At 39.1% G+C, this 22,042-nt stretch overlaps 1 protein-coding gene across 1 annotated transcript in view; it reads left to right on the top strand.

Annotated features, from left to right (window-relative positions):
- Positions 1–7,249: 7,249 nt before the first annotated feature.
- IFT57 (intraflagellar transport 57) overlaps positions 7,250–22,042 on the top strand; it is a 74,629-nt gene continuing 59,836 nt past the window's right edge. The window contains exons 1-3 of the mRNA XM_043892934.1: positions 7,250–7,597; positions 10,668–10,830; positions 11,558–11,676. Coding sequence (XP_043748869.1) covers positions 7,383–7,597; positions 10,668–10,830; positions 11,558–11,676 — 497 coding nt within the window. The 5' untranslated portion in view covers positions 7,250–7,382. The remainder of the gene's footprint in view (positions 7,598–10,667; positions 10,831–11,557; positions 11,677–22,042) is intronic.

The following is a 22,042-nucleotide window of genomic DNA, read 5'->3' as shown; positions in this document are numbered from 1 at the left end:
TACATGTGCTCTGCTTGAGCACAGAGGCCAGGTTCCTAAGTCTTTGGATCACCACGCCCAAGCATAGTGCCTAACACATGACACATACTCAAATATTTGCTGTGTAAAAATTTAGAAACTACTCTGTCAAAAGCAAAATTCTGATCTCTAGATCAGTTAGTTTGGACTTTCACATTCTTACCTTCAGAAAGAAAAAAATTCTCTCATTGTCAAAATCTCACTAGATGCAAAAGCAGAATGGATTAGTTGTTCTATTCAGGCAGCAAAATATGTAGGTATGGAGTAGGACATCGTTTCCACTAAACAGCTAGGAATAAAAATAAGGTGTTTGGATTTAATGCTTTAGTATCATATGGTTTGAGCAACGGGTTCCAGAACCTCAAGACAAGGTGCTAATAACTATTTGACAAACAGTCATCAGAATGGCTGAGGTATTGTGTATTGCAATGCAGAGCTATACCACTGAAATAGAGTGGGATCCTATGGTCCTGCATTCCCATATCCTCTGGTTTGTCTTTGTCTCTGGGAAAACTTTAGCCAGAGAGTACATTTAATCAGAGAAGTGAGAAAATGCAGAAACAAAGGTAAACAGTCGAAGAAGATCAAGTCATAATAATGCAAGCATAATCAAGGACCTTTAGTTCCTCATCAAGGGCTACAGATAATATTCTGAGCCATATTCAGTCTTACAGATACTGAATCCTCCACCAGGTGGTAGAAGTTAACTATGTGAAGACCAGACTGTGGCCAGGATATAAAGCTGCCACAATCCCAAAAACTCAAAGAAATGGAAACAAACCCATCCTGGAACTGAAGGTTCATTGTATTCAAAACGACCAAGATAATGCCGGTCAGGCCACTGATGACCAATTTCAAGATGACAGTCAAGGCTGCCATGCTGTGTCTGCATGGAGCCCCTTTCCTCAGCCTATAAAAGCTCTTGCCCGTGGGTTGTCAGTGGGGGAGGAGGGGGGTAGGCTTTTGGGCAGGCATCTGCCTTCCACCCTCCACCCTCCACCGGTTGCCAGGATCCAAAATAAAGCAAACCCAGCTTCTTTATTAGCTTTTGAGTCGTGAGCAGCCACTTATGGTTACACTATGAAAGGGTGGCATCTAGCAGATTTTGCTTTCATTAGGCTCTAGGGACCCCCGTTAAGAATGATTTTTTTTTATGACATTTGTTATTTAATCTCCATCTTGAATTTAATTTTTTCCTTGAGGGAAAAGATGCTGTCCCAGACTGTAAAATAAATTGAATCATCTCAATCTAGACCTTAAAGAATAAACCTATTTCAACTTAACCTTCAAAACTCTGACAAATCCAATCAATCCTTCTTGTTAGTACCCAATATATATCAAATTAAGTGCTACTAACATATATGATGCAATAGAACACTATATCAAGAAACTAGAATGAATGTTTCAATATTTGCAGAGTTACTTACCTATTTTCCCATCTGACAGTATATACTATAGCTGATCAATCTTTCAGTTCAGTTCAGTCGCTCAGTCGTGTCCGACTCTTTGCAACCCCATGAATCGCAGCATGCCAGGCCTCCCTGTCCATCACCAACTCCCAGAGTTTACTCAAACCCATGTCCATCGAGTTGGTGATGCCATCCAACCGTCTCATTCTCTGTCGTCCCCTTCTCCTCCTGCCCCCAATCCCTCCCCAATCTTTAGCAGACTTTAAAAAAAATAAAAAAGCTTAGGACCATCTTCCCTACTTCAGAACCACATAAGAAATTCAGAAATGCTGCATGTTAATGTCAACTATGGCAGTAAAAGTCGCCAGTGCTTGCCCATGCCCCTTTTCACCAGGCTGATATATGCATTCCCCAGGTGCTGTGAATATTGGGGGCTCACTGTTGACAGCTGCATTCTCTTCCAGAAAATCACCCTTGCCAGTAGATGCCACCCCACCCAGAGATGTATGCGGACAGCCTACAGCCGATGAGCCAGGGAGAAAGGGCATACACTAGCCTTCCTGCCCCACAGTGGATACATCCAATGCTGCCGTTTGTGCCGCAGGGAACATACCATGGTGCCCATTACTATGTTCTGTTGAACCTCCTTCCAAATATTTAACTATCATTTTCTCACCATTCTAATTGCCCCTCATTCCAGTTCAGAACCCTCTCTCACCTGGCTATTCAAATTGCCAAATCAGTAGTCCCTCTACAATATTGCCTGAATACTCAAAGATGCAAATATAATCATCTTCCACACCCCTCCCACAGCACACACGTATCTGCGTGAAACCCTTCGGTAAACACCCCCATCATCTACACAGAGGGAAGTAATGGAGCTCAGCTCACCATGCACTTCGTTTCTCCTCCAAGAAAATGAAACCAGGGAGCACAGTCTTTGAAATACAGAGAATGTAACTGGATGGCATTTATCTATCTTGAAAGCCAAAGTTAGCTGAAACAGTTATTTATAATCTTGCAGGAGTTAGAAGACCTCCTTCCATTTAGTAGAGAACTAAAAAAAATGAAGTAAATCCAGGGAAATGGGTTACAAAACTACTCACTTATAAGTTAGGGAGTTTGTTACAGCAAGTTAGGACTTGATGAGTCCTATGGTGTTTTGGGCAAGAACCTCTTTCTCTCGTCCAGAAATTGGTACACTGGATGGGATATTTTACAGGTTCAGGTAAGGATGATTAGTTGCCAAGTGGGTAAGTAATGATGAAAGCCAAATCTACAGTAGTATAATTATGTTAAAGAATAATGTGTGCTTCTTTGATATTTAAGTATCTAATGTTTGAAAGTTAACCTGTTAGAGAAAAGTAACCGATTTAGACTTTTGGTTTACATTGAAACCTACTTTTACGAACAGTATTGGAATATTTAATAGAACTTATTTCCATCCTCTCCCATTTTTTACTTTCAGATTCAGGAGATTTTATAGCATCTGCAATAGTTCATCAGATAATATCAAAACAATGTAATAAGCTTATGTTTCTTACAGTCTAATACCTCTATAGGAATTTAAGTTGTAAATTCCCTCATTAAACTGTTGTAACAAATTTACTGTACTTGAAAGAGTCCCTGGAGAAGGAAATGGCAACCCACTCCAGTACTCTTGCCTAGAAAATCCCATGGATGGAGAAGTCTGGTGTCCGTGGGGTCACAAAGAGTAGGACACGACTGAGTGACTTCACTTTCACAAATTTAATAAGATTTGAATATCAAAATACAAGAATAAGGCTTCTCATTTTGAGTTTCAATGCATTAATAAACCAAATATATTTAACGACTAACGTAGTCCCTGAAACAATATTTTCTGTGTTAGGTCACCCTCAAAATCATTAGGATCTCAGTGACATACAAACCCAAGTTCAGATCCTTGTAAAGTCATAAAACACAGCAAAATTGAGCTGAATTTCTATATGACAAAAAAGTCCCCTCCTTGAGATGGTTTCTGAGTTTTCTAGTTCACTATAGCCATTCCCCATCCCACATACACACATCACTCAGCCACTCATTTACCTTTACCCCCCTGGTTTTTATAAAGTCATTAGCTGTTTCAACCCATGTATCCAGAGAAGTGGTTCTCAACCAGGGCCTACTATCACCCAGGGGCCAGCAGGCAATGTCTAGAGAGATTTTTGGCTGTTACAGTTATGGATGGGTGCTACTGGCCTCCAGTGTGTAGAGGCCAAGGATGCTGTTAAAATCTTACAATGCACAGACTAGCTCCCAACAACAAAGAGCTGTCCAGCCTAAAATGTCAACCACGCTAAGGTCAAGAAATCCAGACTTAAAAGGATACTTCTAAAACTCTCCAACGTGGCACAGAGGCCTTACAATGACCTATCATCTTTGTGTGCCCTTGGAACCAATCCATTGACATTAAATAGATCACAAGTATCTTTATTGTTTAGAGTCCTCTTTGGTATTTAATTTCTTAAAATTTGAAGAATTTCTCATTTAAGTTTATTCTTTATTTCCTTCAAAAAACCCTCCTTTACATTGAAATTATTTTGCTTCCTTCTAACCATTTCTACAAGTATTTCACATTTACATCCTCAGTCCATATGGAATTTATATGCTGGAATTCAGAGATGTAATTTTGTTTCCATAAAGATAATCCATAGCTTCAACAGCATTTATTGAATAGTTTATCTTTCTCCACTAGCTGGTAACACCAACTTTATCATATACTGAATTTTCATATAAACTCACCTGCTGCCAGGCTATTTTCTACTTATTCCCGAGATGCCATTATTTTAAATTATATATTTTATTAGGGAACTTACTGATTTCTTCCTCACACTTCTTTAAATTTACTCTTACATGAGTTTCAGTATCAGATCTCATGAAATTTTAGTTGCAACTGCACTGAGTTTATGGAATAGGTTAAAGATAAACTGATTTTTCTTATTGATGAATATTATATCCCTATTTGGATTTTATAAGCCTTTAACAATTACTCTGTAATCATCATGACAGACTTATTCCTGGGTGCTATATATAGTTTGTTTCTGAGGTTTTCGGTTTAAATAAATTTTCTGATCTCTAGCACAGTTTTGAAGAGTGTATATCTTCACTTTGGTTTTGACTTTAAAAGGCTTTGCACCTAATGCTTCACATTTAAATGTTACCTTTTTCCTTCTAGATTTTTGGCCAACACTTTCTATCAGGTTAAGAAGTTTTATTCAGTTAGTGGCTTTCTAAGTTGTTAACATCCCGAATGGGTGGTACTAAGCCATTTATAAAACAAAGCAACTTTGTTCTTTAAGTCTGCTGAATCTTCTTGGAGGACTTCTTATATTTGGAGATGCAGCTAGAAAGCTTTCCTCCATCTTTGAACCCACCTCCTTTTCACCCCTAGCTTTGCTATCTTTCAGGGAAATCCATTTAGCTTAAATCACCTTTGATTGGAATGCTCTTCAGTTTTCAGAGATTAACCCATGAGCAGGTCCTACCAAAATACTAACACAAATGTACCCCAAAACTTCTGGGTGGCTGAGAAAGCTGGAGGAGGACTTGAAGGGAAGGGAACTTCTTCCATCAGGCAAAAGACCTCTTGAAGTGTTAAACTACTGTGGGTAAACAAAAATTCAGCAAAAATAATCTTTAAGCCTTATAAAAATGAAATAGTATTTCAGAGTATTCTTTCCTATCTTTTTTCCCCCCTGTGGGGAAAATATGTTTAGCCTTGAACACTTGGTTTTTCCTTTGTTTCATTTTTTTCTGTGACAGCTACTAGTGGACAGCTTATATTTTCATCTCATTATTTTTATTCTTCACATAATTAAGGGGGAAATAAATCTTCATACTGGTTTCAAGCCAAAGTGTATCAGCATTGTACTTGGGAAGGAAATGGCTAGGTTCTGGAAGAGATTCTCCCCTCCCCTCCCCCCCCCCCGCCCTGATCCCTAGCAAACGTCCCCAATGAAAATACACATGTTGTTGGAGAATTTCTTGTCAGCCAGAAAACAATGTTTGACTGTTTCATTCTGAGTGTTACATATAATTTTCTGAAAATGTCAGAGTATCTTATGTAGTCAGCCTGCCTTCAAGTAAACATCTTGATTATAATCAATTTACCTGTAAAGTCTGACATTGTTTTGAGAGCCATCTTAAAAAGCCACAGGTTACTTGCTAATCAAGGACCTCAAAGCATATGCGCTGTGTTTAGTCGCTCAAGCATATGACTGAGCTTTAACTTTTTTCTTCCAATCCTAAAAGACTACGCATCTATCTTGTTCTCTGAAAGTTACACAGACATATAATATCCCTTACACACACATGTGGTGATTGCTGTTGGTATATACCAGGGAGAAACACTGTTCTAAGGAGGAAAAGAAAAACAACAATTTGGCAGTGGGGTTTTGGCAGTGGGGTGGAATCAAATCCAAATTTCCCACTCATTTTTATTAAAAGCAGCTGTTAATGACCTGCAATAGGCAAACAATGCTATTTATTTTTTAAGTGGTCTCCCCCTTTGGGCTATTTTCTATATAAATCAGTTATTTTATGTATTTATTTTCTTCAGGAAGTAGGTAAAGGTATTTGCCTTTCTGATTTTTCACTCTGATCCTTTATAAATCTCAGAAACAAGTTAGGTCTAGATTGATATAAAAATGAGAAATGCTCTTCTGCCCATTTTTCTAACAAAAAGATGCTACAAATAAATTTCAAACTTCAGCTCTGTCAAAAAAATAGGTCTCTGTATTTTCTAGTAGCAGATAAAAAGTACAGAGATCAAAAATCACATAAACACAAACATAGTTTCAACCTCTTGTCGAAAGTTTTCATCTCTCAGGAAACCCCAGCATCTACCACTTGCCTGATTTTTTATATAGCTGGTAGGAAAACTGCTTGATACACAAGCTTTTTTTGAGACCTGTAAGGCAGTCAGTTATGCCCCCTTCCTTGTATTGGTATTTTCCAGGTCAACACTGCAAAGTACAGTAATAACATTCTGTCTTTAGCCACACCTAGAGCTACAGGGCAGAGAATTCCTCTCAAGATCATCTCTTTTGTTATTTTAACAAGGCACCGCAAAACTTTACACAACATGTAATGGGCTTGAAAGATTAAGCAGCAGGACTTGAGCTTAGAATTCTTGTTCCTGAGGTACAACAAACCCTTTCTTATGCCTCCTTTCTGCTTATCCTCTGCCTTTCTTCTTCCCCTCCCAACCAACAACTTTTCCCATCCCTGGAGTAACAGCAGAGAATTATAATACTTCAAATCTTGCAATATACTGTTAAATCAAATACTGCATTCCCGAATGAGAGAAAGATTAAGAAAAATAAGGAAAATTCTCTTTGGAAAACTCCTGAAGTAAAAGGAAACCTATGCTATCGACTATCTTTACAACTGTGGAAACTTTCAATTTTGAAAAGAAAAATAAAAAAGATACCAGTGGGCTATGGTAGCCTTCAATACTGCGCGCCTTCCTCTCTCTTTAATCTTTTTATCTGCTACCAGCTGACTCAGACGCCGACTCAGGGGCCCTTGATGACCGTTCCAAGTCTCCTAGAGCCTGCTAAGGACCATCAAGAAAGCACAACAGAAACGCCCGCGGACCCTCACTCTTTAAAATGAAGCGGCAGGAGGCGTGGCCCAACGTGCTAGGAGAACGCCACGCCCATGGGGCGGGGCTGCTTCAGACTCCGCCTCCCCAGAGGCGGGGGAAGGGGCGGGGGGAGGCGCAGGAGCCAGACGTGACGCCCTCAAGGAAGCCCGCCCTGGTTGGAGGGAATTTAGAACGCGGAGCGGGGGAAGGGGGCGGAGTCTAGTTTTCCTGTTGTCGGTGTGCCCGGGTCGCCTGGGTAACCGGCCGCGCTGGCCTGGCTGCGCCAGCGCAGGCCGCGGAGGTCTCTGGGTCAGACCTCGCGCTGGGCTCTTTCGGTCTGTTCCGTGATGGCAGCCGCCGCCGCCGCCGTGGTCACCCCGTCGGGTTTGGAGGATGAGGTGTCTCGGTCCCGCGGCGAAGGAGCGGGGGATGTGGTGGTGGAGCGGGGGCCCGGCGCGGCCTACCACATGTTTGTGGTGATGGAGGACCTGGTGGAGAAGCTGAAGTTGCTCCGCTATGAGGAGGATCTCCTCCGGAAGAACAACCTGAAGCCCCCGTCCAGGTGGGTGCCCTCGTCCCCCGAGCGCCTGGATGCCGGCTGGGCCCTGGGGAGAAGCCTTCCTCCGGCCTTTGGGGGAGCTCCGAGCGCGGGTTACCAAGCAGCAAGGAGCACTTCACCCCAAACTTGGCGACGGAGGGCCGGCTTGCTCACGGAGTTTAGACTTGGTATTTTTGTAGGGAGAGTAAAGTTTTGGAACTTCAGAAAGGACTGCAAGGCAGCTTGCCTAGAGCACTCACGCAGCTACATAAAACGCAAACTTTTTTTTTTTTATTTCTGATTGTAAACATAATAAAAGAACCTCCTAGAAAACTCAGAAAACTTACAATGTGTAAAAAAGTACTGCAGTCACTCATGATCTCATCCTCAAAGATGAATGCCATAATCAGTTTAGATCTGTCTCTAGTTTTTGTTTTCCTTTTCGAGAATTTGTCCCTACAACTTGTAACTTTCGTACTTGACACCTTCCTGTGCATTTCATAAGTGGTTAGTAAACTTGTTCACTAATTGCTGTCTTTTAAAAGACATGTCTTTGCAGTAACAGTACTTTTGGAAACTGAGGAGTGAATAGGACCAATGAAGTGACAATGGAATTATCTCTTTTTCATAGAACCTGAAGTTCTGCTCTGTTCTGTTGGGGGGAAAGTCCATCGTATTTTGAAGCCGGCTGGTATTAGTTGCTGAGGATGATGGACAGCCAGCACTTTCTCTTTAAATCAGTGTAGCCTAGTGATAGGCCTCATAAATTTTGTAGATTTCCTTCACAGTAATACTTATATAATTTTTTGTATTAAATTTTTGTGTTGTTTAATTGTGTAAGAGGCAGTTTAGTTTAAGAATCTGTAGTAGTTTCTCCAAATGGCTATACCTAAGCTCAAATTAATTTCAAATTATTTACTTTGACATTTAAACTGTCATTCCTTACTCTCTTCCAGTAACTTCCATTAGAAGATAATGTTGGCTTCATGTAAACTGCCCGTATTGCTAAGCCAGTCCATAATAGGAGAAAAGGTAGAGGAAGCAATAATGTTGCTTGATCCATGATATAAATTGTAAGATTGGAAGTTATTACTTAAATGAATAGCATAATATAAACAACATTTTCTGTTAATAAAAATGTGATTTTTTTCTCCAAGTATATTTTTCAAACGAAAATAAATTGGCTTTAAGATTCTGTTGATAACAATCTCTGTTATTTCCTCAGAAGTTCAGCAGGGTACTTTGAGTCATTGATTTGCATGGAGATATCCTAGTTTAAAGGTTCTCAAAGTATGGTGAGCAGATTAGCAACATCAGCATCACCTGGGAACTTATTAGAAGTTAATCCTACAAGCCCTTTCCTGAGTCCAGTATATCAGAAATCCTAGGGGGTGAGGCGTAGAAGTCTGTTTTTGCAGCAAGCCTTCCAGGTGATTCTGATGCCCACCTAAGTTTGAGAACTACTAATCTAGACAGCATATTAAAAAGCAGAGACATTACTTTGCCAACAAAGATCTGTCTAGTCAAGGCTATGGTTTTTCTAGTAGTCATGTATGGATGCGAGAGTTGGACTATAAAGAAAGCTGAGCACAGAAGAATTGATGCTTTTGAACTGTGGTGTTGGAGAAGACTCTTGAGAGTCCCTTGGACTGCAAGGAGGTCCAGCCAGTCCATCCTAAAGGAAATCAGTCCTGAATATTCAGTGGAAGGACTGATGCTGAAGCTGAAGCGCCAGTACTTTGGCTACCTGAAGCGAAGAGCTGACTCATTTGAAAAGACCCTGATGCTGGGAAAGATTGAAGGTGGGAGGAGAGGGGGCCGACAGAGGATGCGATGGTTGGATGGCATCACCGACTCAATGGACATGAGTTTGAGTAAACTCCAGGAGTTGGTGATGGACCAGGAAGCCTGGTATGCTGCAGTCCATGGGGTCGCAAAGAGTCGGACATGACTAAGCAACTGAACTGAACTGTCCTGGGTCTACAGTATCTTATCAGTATCCATTCCTCTGTCCTGGAGTTGTTATCAGCTAATAAGGGAAAAAAATGAATTATTAGCAGTGGGTGAACATATACCTACTTGGAAGGACTTTATGGCCTTTTTTTCCCTCCCAGATGTTATCTTCTAGAACATTTAACTTATCCTACAGGAAAAAAAATTGGGAAGAAAAAAAAAACTGGAAAAAAAATCAGGAAGGAGTAGATTGCTGATTCTTATGAAAAATAGTTATTTATAAATCTAATTATAAACAATAGTAATAGCTTCACATTAAAGCAAAATAAGGTCTTTGATCAAAGTAACAAATGCTGTGGCTTGCAGGTTTTATTCCTTATAAGTTTAGGTGTCAATCATGTTGGTCCTCAAGGCTATTTTTAGGAGGCAGGGGCTTTAGCCTAAAGTTCACAAATGTTTGTTTGACTGGGGATATGTTACACAGGCAGTAGTTCTTAATCCTGGCTGAACCTTAGAACATCTAGGAAGCTTTTGAAACATATCTACTCTGGACTTCACTCCCAAAAGTTTTGATTTAATTTGTGAGATAAGAAGCAATGTTTAGTCAGGTAGCAGTAGTTTAACAAGCTCTTCAAGTGATTCAGCCAACTGAGAACAGTATACAGTATACAGCCAATTTGAGAACAACTGTTTAACATGGTGGGTAGGTTAGAAACAGTAAGTAAAGATTAACAGTGACACTGTATAAAAAGTAAAAATACATAGTAACACGATCTTTATTTTAAACTCCAAGAGCCTCTTAAATTTCAAATTACCATTTCAGGAGATATTCTCTTATTAATTATCCTGACGCATACATGATTTTGTTCAAAGTTCTACATTCATCAGTGCATTTTCTGGGTTAAAGTCTTTGAACTAGTATTTTGTGTCCAGTAGAAATTGCCCTTATCCTGTTGGTTAAAATCTTTAATATAAGAGTGTGGTGGGTTACTAGAAACCTCAGAGTGAATTGTCAGTGTCTTTTGATGTTAAAGTCATTGGGACAAAAAATCCTTTGGCAGTTTAGGATTTTGCTCCTTTAGCTACTGTGGACTTGTTTGCAATATTTCATATTCTGCTCTCCTCCTTTGTTTTGGAACAGACACTATTTTGCACTGCCTACCAATCCCGGGGAACAGTTCTACATGTTTTGCACCCTTGCTGCCTGGCTGATTAACAAGGCGGGACGCCCTTTTGAGCAGCCTCAAGAATATGATGACCCTAATGCAATAATATCTAATATACTATCTGAGCTTCGATCATTTGTAAGTATAAACAACTGCCTTCTTTCTGCATGTTTGCAAGTTAGGACATTTTTAATACTGATAATTCAGCAACATAAATGCTAGCCTTTTAGAAGAATTCTCTGTGAATAACTGTCTGTGTGTGTGTTCAGTGTGTGTTCATTATTGATGTTGATATGTCTCAGAGATGAATTTATGGATACTTAGTTCTCCTTCTAAAAAATGATTAAAAACTAGAAAGCTGAAACACTGTATTTTGAAAAGGAACTTTGATTTAATAAACCATGATAGCAGTGGTACTTTTCATTTCTGACTTTTCCTGGGGACAAGCAGTAAGAATTTTTGGCACATGCATTATTAATTTTTGACAAGTGAATCACTTCATCCTTCACATAGTTCTTCAACAATATGATACCAACCTAGTGGTTTTGCTGATTTTTCACCCTAATAACATAAGTGATTTGTTCTGCTGTCATGAGGTTATTGCCTTTTAGTTTGATACTATTGCCATTTAACTTGATACTTTTGACAAGAAAACATCTTCATTTTCCTTTTGTATTTATGTACCAATGGATTTTTAAAAGAAGGCTAAAGAGATGGATTTCTGAGAAGCAATGTAATTACAGTTATTTTAAATCATTTGAAGAATCAAGAAGTGATACATTTATTCAGCAGTACTTTGCTTAAAATATTTTGACATTTGCAATATAAATAACAAATAATACCCAGTTTATCTTTTGTATTCCAGGGAAGAACTGCAGATTTTCCTCCTTCAAAATTAAAGTCGGGTTATGGAGAGCATGTATGCTATGTCCTTGACTGTTTAGCTGAAGAAGCATTAAAATATATTGGTTTCACTTGGAAAAGGTAAAAATTACCCAACCTGGCAATAGTAATTTTATGTGCATAGCTTTTTCTTCTAACTGTTCAGAGCTATTTAACTGAACTGATAGGAAGTATTTCCTCTTGAGCGTTAAACTGAAAATGCCACAGGTAATTAGAAAAGTCAGTACAGACAAATTGGAATGTCTAGTATCTTCAAAACCAGATCTGCTACTGTGCCCCTTCCCAATCCAAATATATAATTATTAAAGATTTAACTATAACTATATCCTAGTCAATTTAGTATATTTTTTTGAAGTTTCTTTGAATATATTTATTTATACAAGCGAAGATAGTATATACATGGAAAGTAACTGATAGCCTACAAATTTAAGGAAAAAAATGAAAATTAATAGAGTATTTCAAGTGGGATTTTTTTCCTTTGTTTATAGTGATGAGGCAATTATAGTGCTAAAGAAGACACTGTGTTAGATATTGTTCATTACTTTCTCTGACCTGTGGTTTGTTTATATTGTTTATATTTGTTTCTGTTGCCATATCTTTCCCATGGTATTAAAGTCATTTGTTTACAGATCTGGGTTTCTTTCTAGAAATTATGAAATCTTTGTATGGCAGTTAGCATAGCATTTGGTATATCATAGATACTCAATAAATGTTGACCACATGGATGAGGAGATAAAATATTTATAAACTGTCAATTTGTATAGGTTATAATTAGAAAATATATAAATTTTGTCTTTTGGAGATTGAGATTATTGATAGGCTAAAAATTGTGGAAGGCATTATTTAGGTAAAAACATGAGAAAATAGTGATTTTGGATTAGAACTAATTTTTTAGAAAGGTGTATATATTATTTCTATATTTTAATGTATTAGAGAAGGAAATGGCAACCCACTCCAGTATTCTTGCCTGGGAAATCCCTTGGACAGAAGAGCCTCGTAGGCTACAGTTCATGAGACTGCAAAAAAGTTGGGCACAATTTAGCAACTAAACAACAACAGATTTTAATGTATATCCAATTACATTAACTCAGGAAAACAATCTACTCTCTATTAATGAATACTTTTAAAAACTTACTTGACTTAGGTTATCATCAAGTTGAACCATATGAAATTACAGATATTCATCTATTTTTTAATTAAAAAAGAGTGGCAATTGCATATGCTCCAACTCAAACATTAGGACTTAGTGCAGTAAGGAGAATGAGTATATGATCCACATTACTTTCTTGTTAGATTCTATGAAAAGTTATGAGATATCCTACATTTGTAATTTTTATAAATTTTTAAATGTATTGCCCAATGGATTCTAAATTCAGGAGCTATTAGTATTTCAACTACTATTTAATTTGGTACTTCCTTTGTTTCTTAGCATATCTTATTCTTGGCCACATATTGTAATTTGGATAATTTCTAGGGACCATATATACATGGAGAGGGAAGGAGGAGGGAACATTGAAAATCACATTAGAAAAACATTGAAAATCAGAATTACATATCAGCTATGTGATATGTAAGTGACAAGTTACATGTTTGTATATGATTATTTTATATGTTTAAATATGCTAAAATAAACCCTAGAAAACATAGAAATCCTAGGAAAATATTGCCTTTAAGATATAATCTAATTCTAATTAGTAAAAACAAAAATAGGAAATTTATCAATTTAAGATTGGTTTGGTGTGTAGTACTTTCCTTCCTTCATATTAAATGTCAATTTTTGTTTTTTGTTAACCTTTCTGAGATATGGATTTTTATAAGTTTCCAGAAATAAATGTAAATACTTCTGAATATTTTTAATATGAGAAATATGTGTCATTAATCCTTTTTTAAAGCATTAAAAATTTCAGTATCTAATGGAGGATTATTTAACTTAATTTCAATATACAGTCATTAAAAGGAAAGAGAAATAGAAACAATAAAGAAGCGTAACAGCACATACATCACCAAATTAGGCCAACCAACATCCAGAACTTAAACAGCATGCTGGGAAGTTCCAAATAATAGCAGCCTGGAGTCCCAACTGGGAAAAGTATGTCCACTCCACAGCCGAGACTTCAAATTGCAGTTTCAGGGGCTTTTGCTTATGATCCCAGGGTGCAAACTAATATTATCATCAGTATGTGTGCAAAAATGAAGCTCGGTTTTATGTGAACACTTTTACAGTGCTGTTTGTTTTATCTTACGAGTCACAGGATTCCATTACACCCTGGGCACGGTTGGCCAGGCCTCCAGGAGCTCAAGAATTCCAGGGCCACTCCCTTTCTTATTTAAAGTGCTGCCTGACTAGCTGTGCTTACAGACAACCATGGAATATAGGCTATGGCCAGGCACATCAGAAGCAAGGTCAGAGACCTGCTCTCTCGTGCTTCTGAAGCCTGAACCAAAGCTTCCTCCGTTTTAATTTCCTTAATAGCCTCAGGATTGTTTATACTTAAGAGCATGGGAATAAGGCAAAATAACATGAACAGTCTTGTTAATTTTATAGGTCAAATAACAATTCCAAACAGTCAAAAGAAACAAAAAAACAAGCAATGAGTTAAACAATGGAAAAAAACATTTCTGAGTGATAGGGGATGTAGTAAAGAAAAAGTCCCACCATGAGTGAGAGGTATATTTTTGTACATTAACTCCTATATCCATTAACTTATCAGCTATGATAGCAGTAAAACCGTAAAATATTCTATCAGTATACAATTGTGTTTTCCTATGCTCAGATGGTAAGGAGTCTGCCTGCAATGCAGGAGACCTGGGTTCGATCCCTGGGTTGCAAAGATCCCCTGGAGGAGGGCATGGCAACGTACGCCAGTATTCCTGCCTAGAGAATCCCCAAGGACAGAGGAGCCTGGTGGGCTACATTCCATGGGGTCGCAAAGAGTCGGACACTACTGAGCGACTAAGCACAGCTTATGAAATCTTCTAATACTTTTGTTCCTTGCAAAATCTTATGTAGGGGTTCTAAGGAAAAGCTAATATTAGGAACAAAGTAGGAAATAACATTGAATTTGGTAACACCTAAATTTTCATGGCGGGGGTGGGCAGGAATAATAGGTGGTCCTCTTCCAATATAAAAGATCAACATGTATTAAGTATCCAGAGAGAGGGATTCCTAAGTGATACATGGAGCTAATGTTTACATCATCAGTTATAATACTAATTGAGGAGTGATTTCAAAAAACATAGGTTTTAGGGAAAACAGTCCATTCATAATAGTTGATGGAGTTCTCCAATATGCAGGGTTCCCCAAATGCAAGAAGTTGTTCCACATCACAGTCTATCATTAGCCTTGTCATAATCTATCAGTAAGTGGGTGCAACTATTAAAGTAACACATGACATTGGCATATAATCTTTGTGTTCAAGGCTTGAGCTATATCTTTACCACTGGGATGTGTTCTAGCAGACAGATAAATTTTGTCCACAGAAAGGCAGTTAAGAAAGGACAGGCCTTGTTTGCTGGACAAGTGAAGTTATCCTGAGCTCGAGGTCCAGCTCAGGTTCCTCCAGCTGAAGATTATCCTGTAGCTTTCTTCTTATTTGCTTTTAATCGAGGCATATCCTTGAAGGTTGAGGCGTGAATGACAGTCCACAATACAGTCAGGCTTCTGAGAATAACCTATTCATGAGATTCACAGTGGTTTAATGGCACGTTTTTCTTGCCTGGGAATCATCACTAATACAGTATTACCCTTCCCCTAAGCAATCACATCAGCCTGTGTGGGAGGACCACTAGGTTGTACTCAGACTTCAGCTCCAATAGCGTGTATTTCTTTTTTTTAAAGATCATTATATAGTCCAGTTGTTTTTAAACATGACTGCTCATTAGAATCACATCTGGAACTTTGGAGAAAAAACAGTAGCTGGGCATTTCTATTTTTTCAAAAAATTCCAAGATAATTCTAATGTGCATCTGGATTTTAAAAAGTGATTACAGGTTTTCCTATTAAATGGTAGTTTTAGTGATATAGAATTCTGTTGACCAGTCATGATGCAGTGGTATTAAAAGGGATAATAGTTAAATAATCACAATCACAATAGTAGATGACTTGTATCAGTTTTCATAATCAATAGCCAGACAAAAAATAAAAGATAATTACAATTGCAAGCCATAATGGAAACATGCTTAACCTAACAATATATAATAATTACATACAATCTAGAGGGTTAAGGAGACTGATGAGGTAAGTGGAAGTGCATGCATGCCCATGTTTTCATCCACCAGCCAGTCTCTGTACTTTGGTATTTAATCCATTTACATTTAAGATAATTACTGGTCTGTATGATCCTGTTGGAGATTTCCCTGTAGCTCAAATGGTAAAGAATATGCCTGTGAGGAAGGAGACCAGGGTTCAGTCCCTGGATTGGGAAGTTTCTCTGGAGGAGGGAATGGCAGTCCACTCCAGTGTTCTTGCCTGGAGAATTCCACGGGCAGAGAAGCCTGGCGGGCTGCAGTTCACGATGTCACAAAGAGTCAGACACGACTGAGTGACTAGCACAACATGATCCCGTTACCATTTTCTTTAATGTTTTGGGTTTATTTTCTGTAGATCTTTTCCTTCTCTTGTGTGTCCTTCCTAGAGAGGGTCCTTTAGCAGTTGTAAATAAAGCTGGTTTGATGGTGCTGAATCCTCTTCACTTTTGTTTGTCTGTAAGGCTTTAGATTTCTCCATCAAATCTGAATGAGAACCTTGCTGGGTAAAGTATTCTTGGTTGTAGGTTCTCTTCTGTTTTTAGTGCTTTAAATGTATATGGCAAAAAAAAAATATGCCACTCCTATCTGTCTCCTAGAGTTTCTGTTTAGAAATCAGTTGATAACCTTATGGGAGCTTGCTTGTAAGTAATTTGTCACTTTTCCCTTGTTGCTTTTAATATTTTATCTTTGTCTTTAATTTTTTTGTCATTTTGATTACTATGTGTCTTGATGTGTTCCTCCTTGGGTTTATTGTGCCTGAGGCTTTCTGTGGTTGCTTCCTGAACTTGTTTGACTGTTTCCTTTCCCGTGTTAGGGAAGTTTTCAGCTATTATCTCTCCAAATATTTCCTTGAGTCTTCTCTCTCTCTCTTCTCCTTCTGGGGCCCCTATAATGTGAATGTTGGTACATTTAATGTTGCCCCAGAGGTCTCTTAGGCTGTCTTTATCTCTTTTCATTCTTTTTTCTATATTCTGTTTTATAGCAGTAATTTCCACCATTCTTTCTTCCAGGTCACTTATCCATTCTTCTGCCTCAGTTATTCTGCTGTTGATTCCTTTTAGTGTATTGTTCATCTCTGTTCGTTTGTTCTTTAGTTCTTCTAGGGCTTCGGTAAAGATTTCTTGCATCTTCATTCTTTTTCTGAGATCTTCCTAGATCATCTTCTCTATCATTACTCTGAATTCATTTTCTAGAAAGTTGCCTATCTCTACTTCATTTAGTTGTTTTTCTGGAGTTTTATCTTGTCCCTTCATCTGGGATGTAACCCTCTTCCTTTCCATTTTGATTAACTCTCTGTTATGTGGTTTTTTTCATCCTGGTAGATGCAGGATTGTAGTTCTTCTTGCTTCTTCTGCTTGCCCTCTGGTGGATGAGGCTAAGAGGCTTGTGTGAGCTTCTTGATGGGAGGGACTGGCAGTGGGAAAAATTGGGTCTTGCTCTGGTAGACAGGGCCCAGCTCAGTAGAACTTTAATCTGATTGTCTGCTGAGGGGTAGGGCTGCATTCCCTCTCTGTTAATTGTTTGGCCTGAGGCACCCCAGGCCTGGAGTCTGTAGGCTCTATGTTAGGGTTAAGGGAGCTCTCCAAGAGGACTCACCCAAGGGGCACCTCCCACGACTGCTGCTGCGAGTCCCCCGTCCCCACAGTAAACCACGACTGACACACGCCTCCAAAGAAGACACGTCAACACTGGCAGAGTCTGTTTCAGTCTCCATGGCGTTACTGCTCCTTTCCCGGGGGCCCTGGTGTGCAGAGGATTTTGTTTCTGTTTTCCAACAGTGGAGTCTATTTCCCCCACTCCTGTGAAAGTCCTATAATCAAATTGTGCTGGCCCTCAAAGTCAGATTCCCAGGGGATTCCTAATCCCTTTGCTGGATCCCCAGGCTGGGAAGCCTACCTTGGGGCTCAGAACTTTCGCAGAAGTAGGAGAACTTGGTTGGTATTATTGTTCTCCAGTTTGTGTGTTACCCACCCAGGGGTTATAGGATCTTATTTTATCATTATTACACCCCTCCTACCATCTCGTTGTGGTTTCTCCTTTGTCTTTGGATGTGGGGTATCTTTTTCTGGTGGGTTCCAGCGTTCTGTTGATGGTAGTTTAAGAGCTAGTTCCAATTTTGGTGCCCTCACAGGATGAGATAACTGCACATCCTGCTGCTCTGGCATCTTGATTCAATATTATGTGTCATTAATCTTAGTGGAGAAATAAGTGTTCAATTCTTCCTTTTACTTTCCACCACAAGAGACGACTCTACACATGGACATCACCAGGTGGTCAATACCAAATCAGATTGATTATATTCTTTGCAGCCAAATATGGAGAAGCTCTATACAATCAGCAAAAACAATACCGGGAGCTGACCGTGGCTCAGATCATGAGCTCCTTATTGCCAAATTCAGACTTAAATTGAAGAAAGTAGGGAAAACCACCAGACCATTCAGGTATGACCTAAATCAAATCCCTTATGATTATACAGTGGAAGTGAGAAATAGATTTAAGGGACTAGATCTGATAGACAGAGTGCCTGGTGAACTATGGATGGAGGTTCGTGACATTGTACAGGAGACAGGGATCAAGACCATCCCTAAGAAAAAGAAATCAAAAAAGCAAAATGTCTGTCTGAGGAGGCCTTAGAAATAGCTCTGAAAAGAAGAGGAGCAAAAAACAAAGGAGAAAAGGAAAGATATTCCCGTTTGAATGCAGAGTTCCAAAGAATAGCAAGGAGAGATAAGAAAATGATCTTCAGTGATCAATGCAAAGAAATAGAGGAAAGCAATAGAATGGGAAGGACTAGAGATCTCTTTAAGAAAATTAGAGATACCAAGGGAACATTTCATGCAAGATAGGCACAATAAAGGACAGAAATGGTGTGGAACCTAACAGAAGCAGAAGCTATTAAGAAGAGGTGGCAAGAGTACACAGAAGAACTGTACAAAAAAGATCTTGATAACTCAGATAACCACGATGGCATGATCACTCACCTGGACCCAGACATCCTGGAATGTGAAGTCAAGGGGGCCTTAGGAAGCATCACTATGAACAAAGCTAGTGGAGGTGATGGAATTCCAGTTGAGCTATTTCAAATCCTAAATGATGATGCTATGAAAGTGCTGCACCCAATATGCCAGCAAATTTGGAAAACTCAGCAGTGGCCACACTGCTGGAAAAGGTCAGTTTTCATTCCAATCCCAAAGAAAGGCAATGCCAAAGAATGCTCACAAACTACCGCACATTTGCATTCATCTCACACACTAACAAAATAATGCTCAAAATCCTCCAAGCCAGGCTTCAACAGTAGGTGAATCGAGAACTTCCAGATGTTAAAGCTGGATTTAGAAAAGGTAGAGGAACCACAGATCAGATTGCCAACATCTGTTGGATCATCAAAAAAGCAAGAGAGTTCCAGAAAAACATCTGCTTTATTGACTCTGCCAAAGCCTTTGACTGTGTGGATCACAACAAACTGGAAAATTCTTAAAGAGATGGGATATACCATCTCTTTACCAGACCACCTTACCTGCCTCTTGTGAAACCTGTATGCAGGTCAAGAAGCAACAGTGAGAACTGGACATGGAACAATAGACTGGTTCCAAATTGGGAAAGAAGTATGTCAAGGCTGTTTATTATCACCTTGCTTATTTAACTTATATGCAGAGTACATCATGATAATGCTGGGCTGGATGAAGCACAAGCTGGAATCAAGATTGACAGGAGAAATATCAATAACTTCAGATATGCAGATGACATCACCCTTATGGTAGAAAGGGAAGAAGAACTAAAGAGCCTCCTGATGAAAGTGAAAGAGGAGAGTGAAAAAGTTGGCTTAAAACTCAACATTCAGGAAACTAAGATCATGGCCTCTGGTCCCATCACTTCATGGCAAATAGATGGAGAAAGAGTGGAAACAGTGTCAGACTTTATTTTGGGGGGCTCCAAAATCACTGCAGATGGTGAATGCAGCCATGCAATTGAAAGGCACTTGCTCCTTGGAAGAAAAGCTATGACCAACCTATTCAGCATATTAAAAAGTGGAGACATTACTTTGCCAACAAAGGTCTGTCTAGTCATAGTCAAAGCTATGGTTTTTCTAGTAGGCAAGTATGGATGTGAGAGTTGGACTATAAAGAAAGCTGAGCACAGAAGAATTGATGCTTTTGAACTGTGTTGTTGGAGAAGACTCTTGAGAGTCCCTTGGACTGCAAGGAGGTCCAACCAGTCCATCCTAAAGGAAATCAGTCCTGAATATTCAGTGGAAGGACTGATGCTGAAGCTGAAGCTTCAATACTTTGGCCACCAGATGTGAAGAACTTACTCATTAGAAAGACCCTGATGCCGGAAAAGATTGAAGGTGAGAGAAGAAGGGGCCAGCAGGATGAGATGGTTGAATGGCATCACCACCTTGGTGGACATGAGTTTGAGCAAGCTCCAGGAGTTGGTGATGCACAGGGAAGCTTGGCCTGCTGCAGTCCATGGGGTCGCAAAGAGCCTGACACAACTGAGTGACTGAACTGAACCAAAGTCTGCATATAAATTAAATAATCAGAAGCAGATATTTTTCTGGAACTCCTTTGCTTTCTCCATTCTCCATTATCCAGCAAATGTTGGCAATTATCTCTCATTCCTCTGCCTCTTTGAAACCTAGCATATTCGTCTGTAAGTTTTTGATTCACATATTGCTAAAGCCTAGGTTGAAATATTTTGAGCATTCTCTTTCTAGCATGTGAAACGAGAGCAGTTGTGTGGTAGTTTGATCATGTACATGTGAGATGAGCGCAGTTGTACCATAGTTGTACGGCACTGCCCTTCTTAGGGATTGGAGTGAAAACTGACCTTTTCCAGTCCTGTGCCCATCGCTGAGTTTTCCAAATTTGTTGACATGTAGAGTGCAGCACTGTAACAGCATCATGTTTTAGGATTTTAAGTAGCTAACAGGAATTCTGTCATCTCCACCAGCTTTGTTAATAATAATGCTTTCTAAGAGTCACTTGACTTCACACTCAGGATTTGTGGCTCTACATGAGTGACCACACCATCCATGGTTACCTGGATCATTAAAAGCTTTTTTGTATAGTTCTTCTGTGTACTTCTACCATCTCTTCTTAGTATCTTCTGCTTTTGTTAGGTCCTTAACTTTTCTGTCTTTTATTGCTCCATCCTTGTATGATTTGTTTTCTTGATATCTCCAGTTTTCCTGAAGAGATCTCTAGTCTTACCCATTCTGTTGTTTTCCCCTCTTTCTTTTCATTGTTCACTTAAGAAGGACTTCTTATTTCTCACTGATACTCTCTGGAACTCTGCATTCAAAAATATACTCTGTTGGGTATATCTTTCCCTTTCTTCCTTGCTTTCACTTCTCTTTCCTCAGCTATTTGTAAAGCCTCCTCAACCATTTTGCTTTTTTTCTTTTCTTTTTCTTTGGGGTGGTTTTGGTCAGTGCCTCCTGCACAATGTCACAAATTTCCATCCATAGTTCTTCAGGCACTCTGTATATCAGATCTAATCCCTTGAATCTATTTATCACCTCTGCTGTACAGACATAAGGGATTTGATTTAGGTCATACCTGAATGGCCTAGTGGTTTTCCGTACTTTCTTCTATTTAAGTCTGACTTTTGCAGTAAGGAGCTCACGATCTGAGCCACAGTCAGCTCCTGGTCTTGTTTTTGCTGACTGTATAGAGCTCCTCCATTTTTGGTTGCAAAGAACAGCCTGAGTCATCTGTTATATTGTTGAAAAAGGGTGTTTGCTATGACCAGCACACTCTTTTGACAAAACTCTGTTAGCCTTTGTTCTGCTTCATTTTGAACTCCAAGGCCATACTTGCCTGTTATTCTGGGTATGTCTTGACTTCCTAATTTTGCATTCCAATCCCCTATGATGAATAAGACATCTTTTTTTGGTGTTCCAGAAGGTGTTGTAGGTCTTCATAGAGCAGGTCAACTTCAGCTTCTTCAGCATCAGTGGTTGGGGCATAGACTTGGATTACTGTGATGTTGAATGACTTGCCTTGAAAATAAATCTATAACATTTGTTGTTCTTGAGTTTTTACTGAAGTGTTGCATTTTGAACTCTTGTTGACTAGCAGGGCTACTCCATTTCTTCTAAGGAATTATTGGTAGATACAGTGATCCTCTATATTAAAGTCACCTATTCCTGTCCATTCCTGATTCCTGAGATGTAGATGTTCAATCTTGCCATCTC

This window comes from Cervus elaphus, chromosome 31 (assembly GCF_910594005.1).
Source record: "Cervus elaphus chromosome 31, mCerEla1.1, whole genome shotgun sequence".
Lineage (NCBI taxonomy): Eukaryota > Metazoa > Chordata > Mammalia > Artiodactyla > Cervidae > Cervus > Cervus elaphus.
The sequence above is the reverse complement of the archived record's forward strand: the minus strand, read 5'-3'. Positions and strand labels throughout refer to the sequence as shown.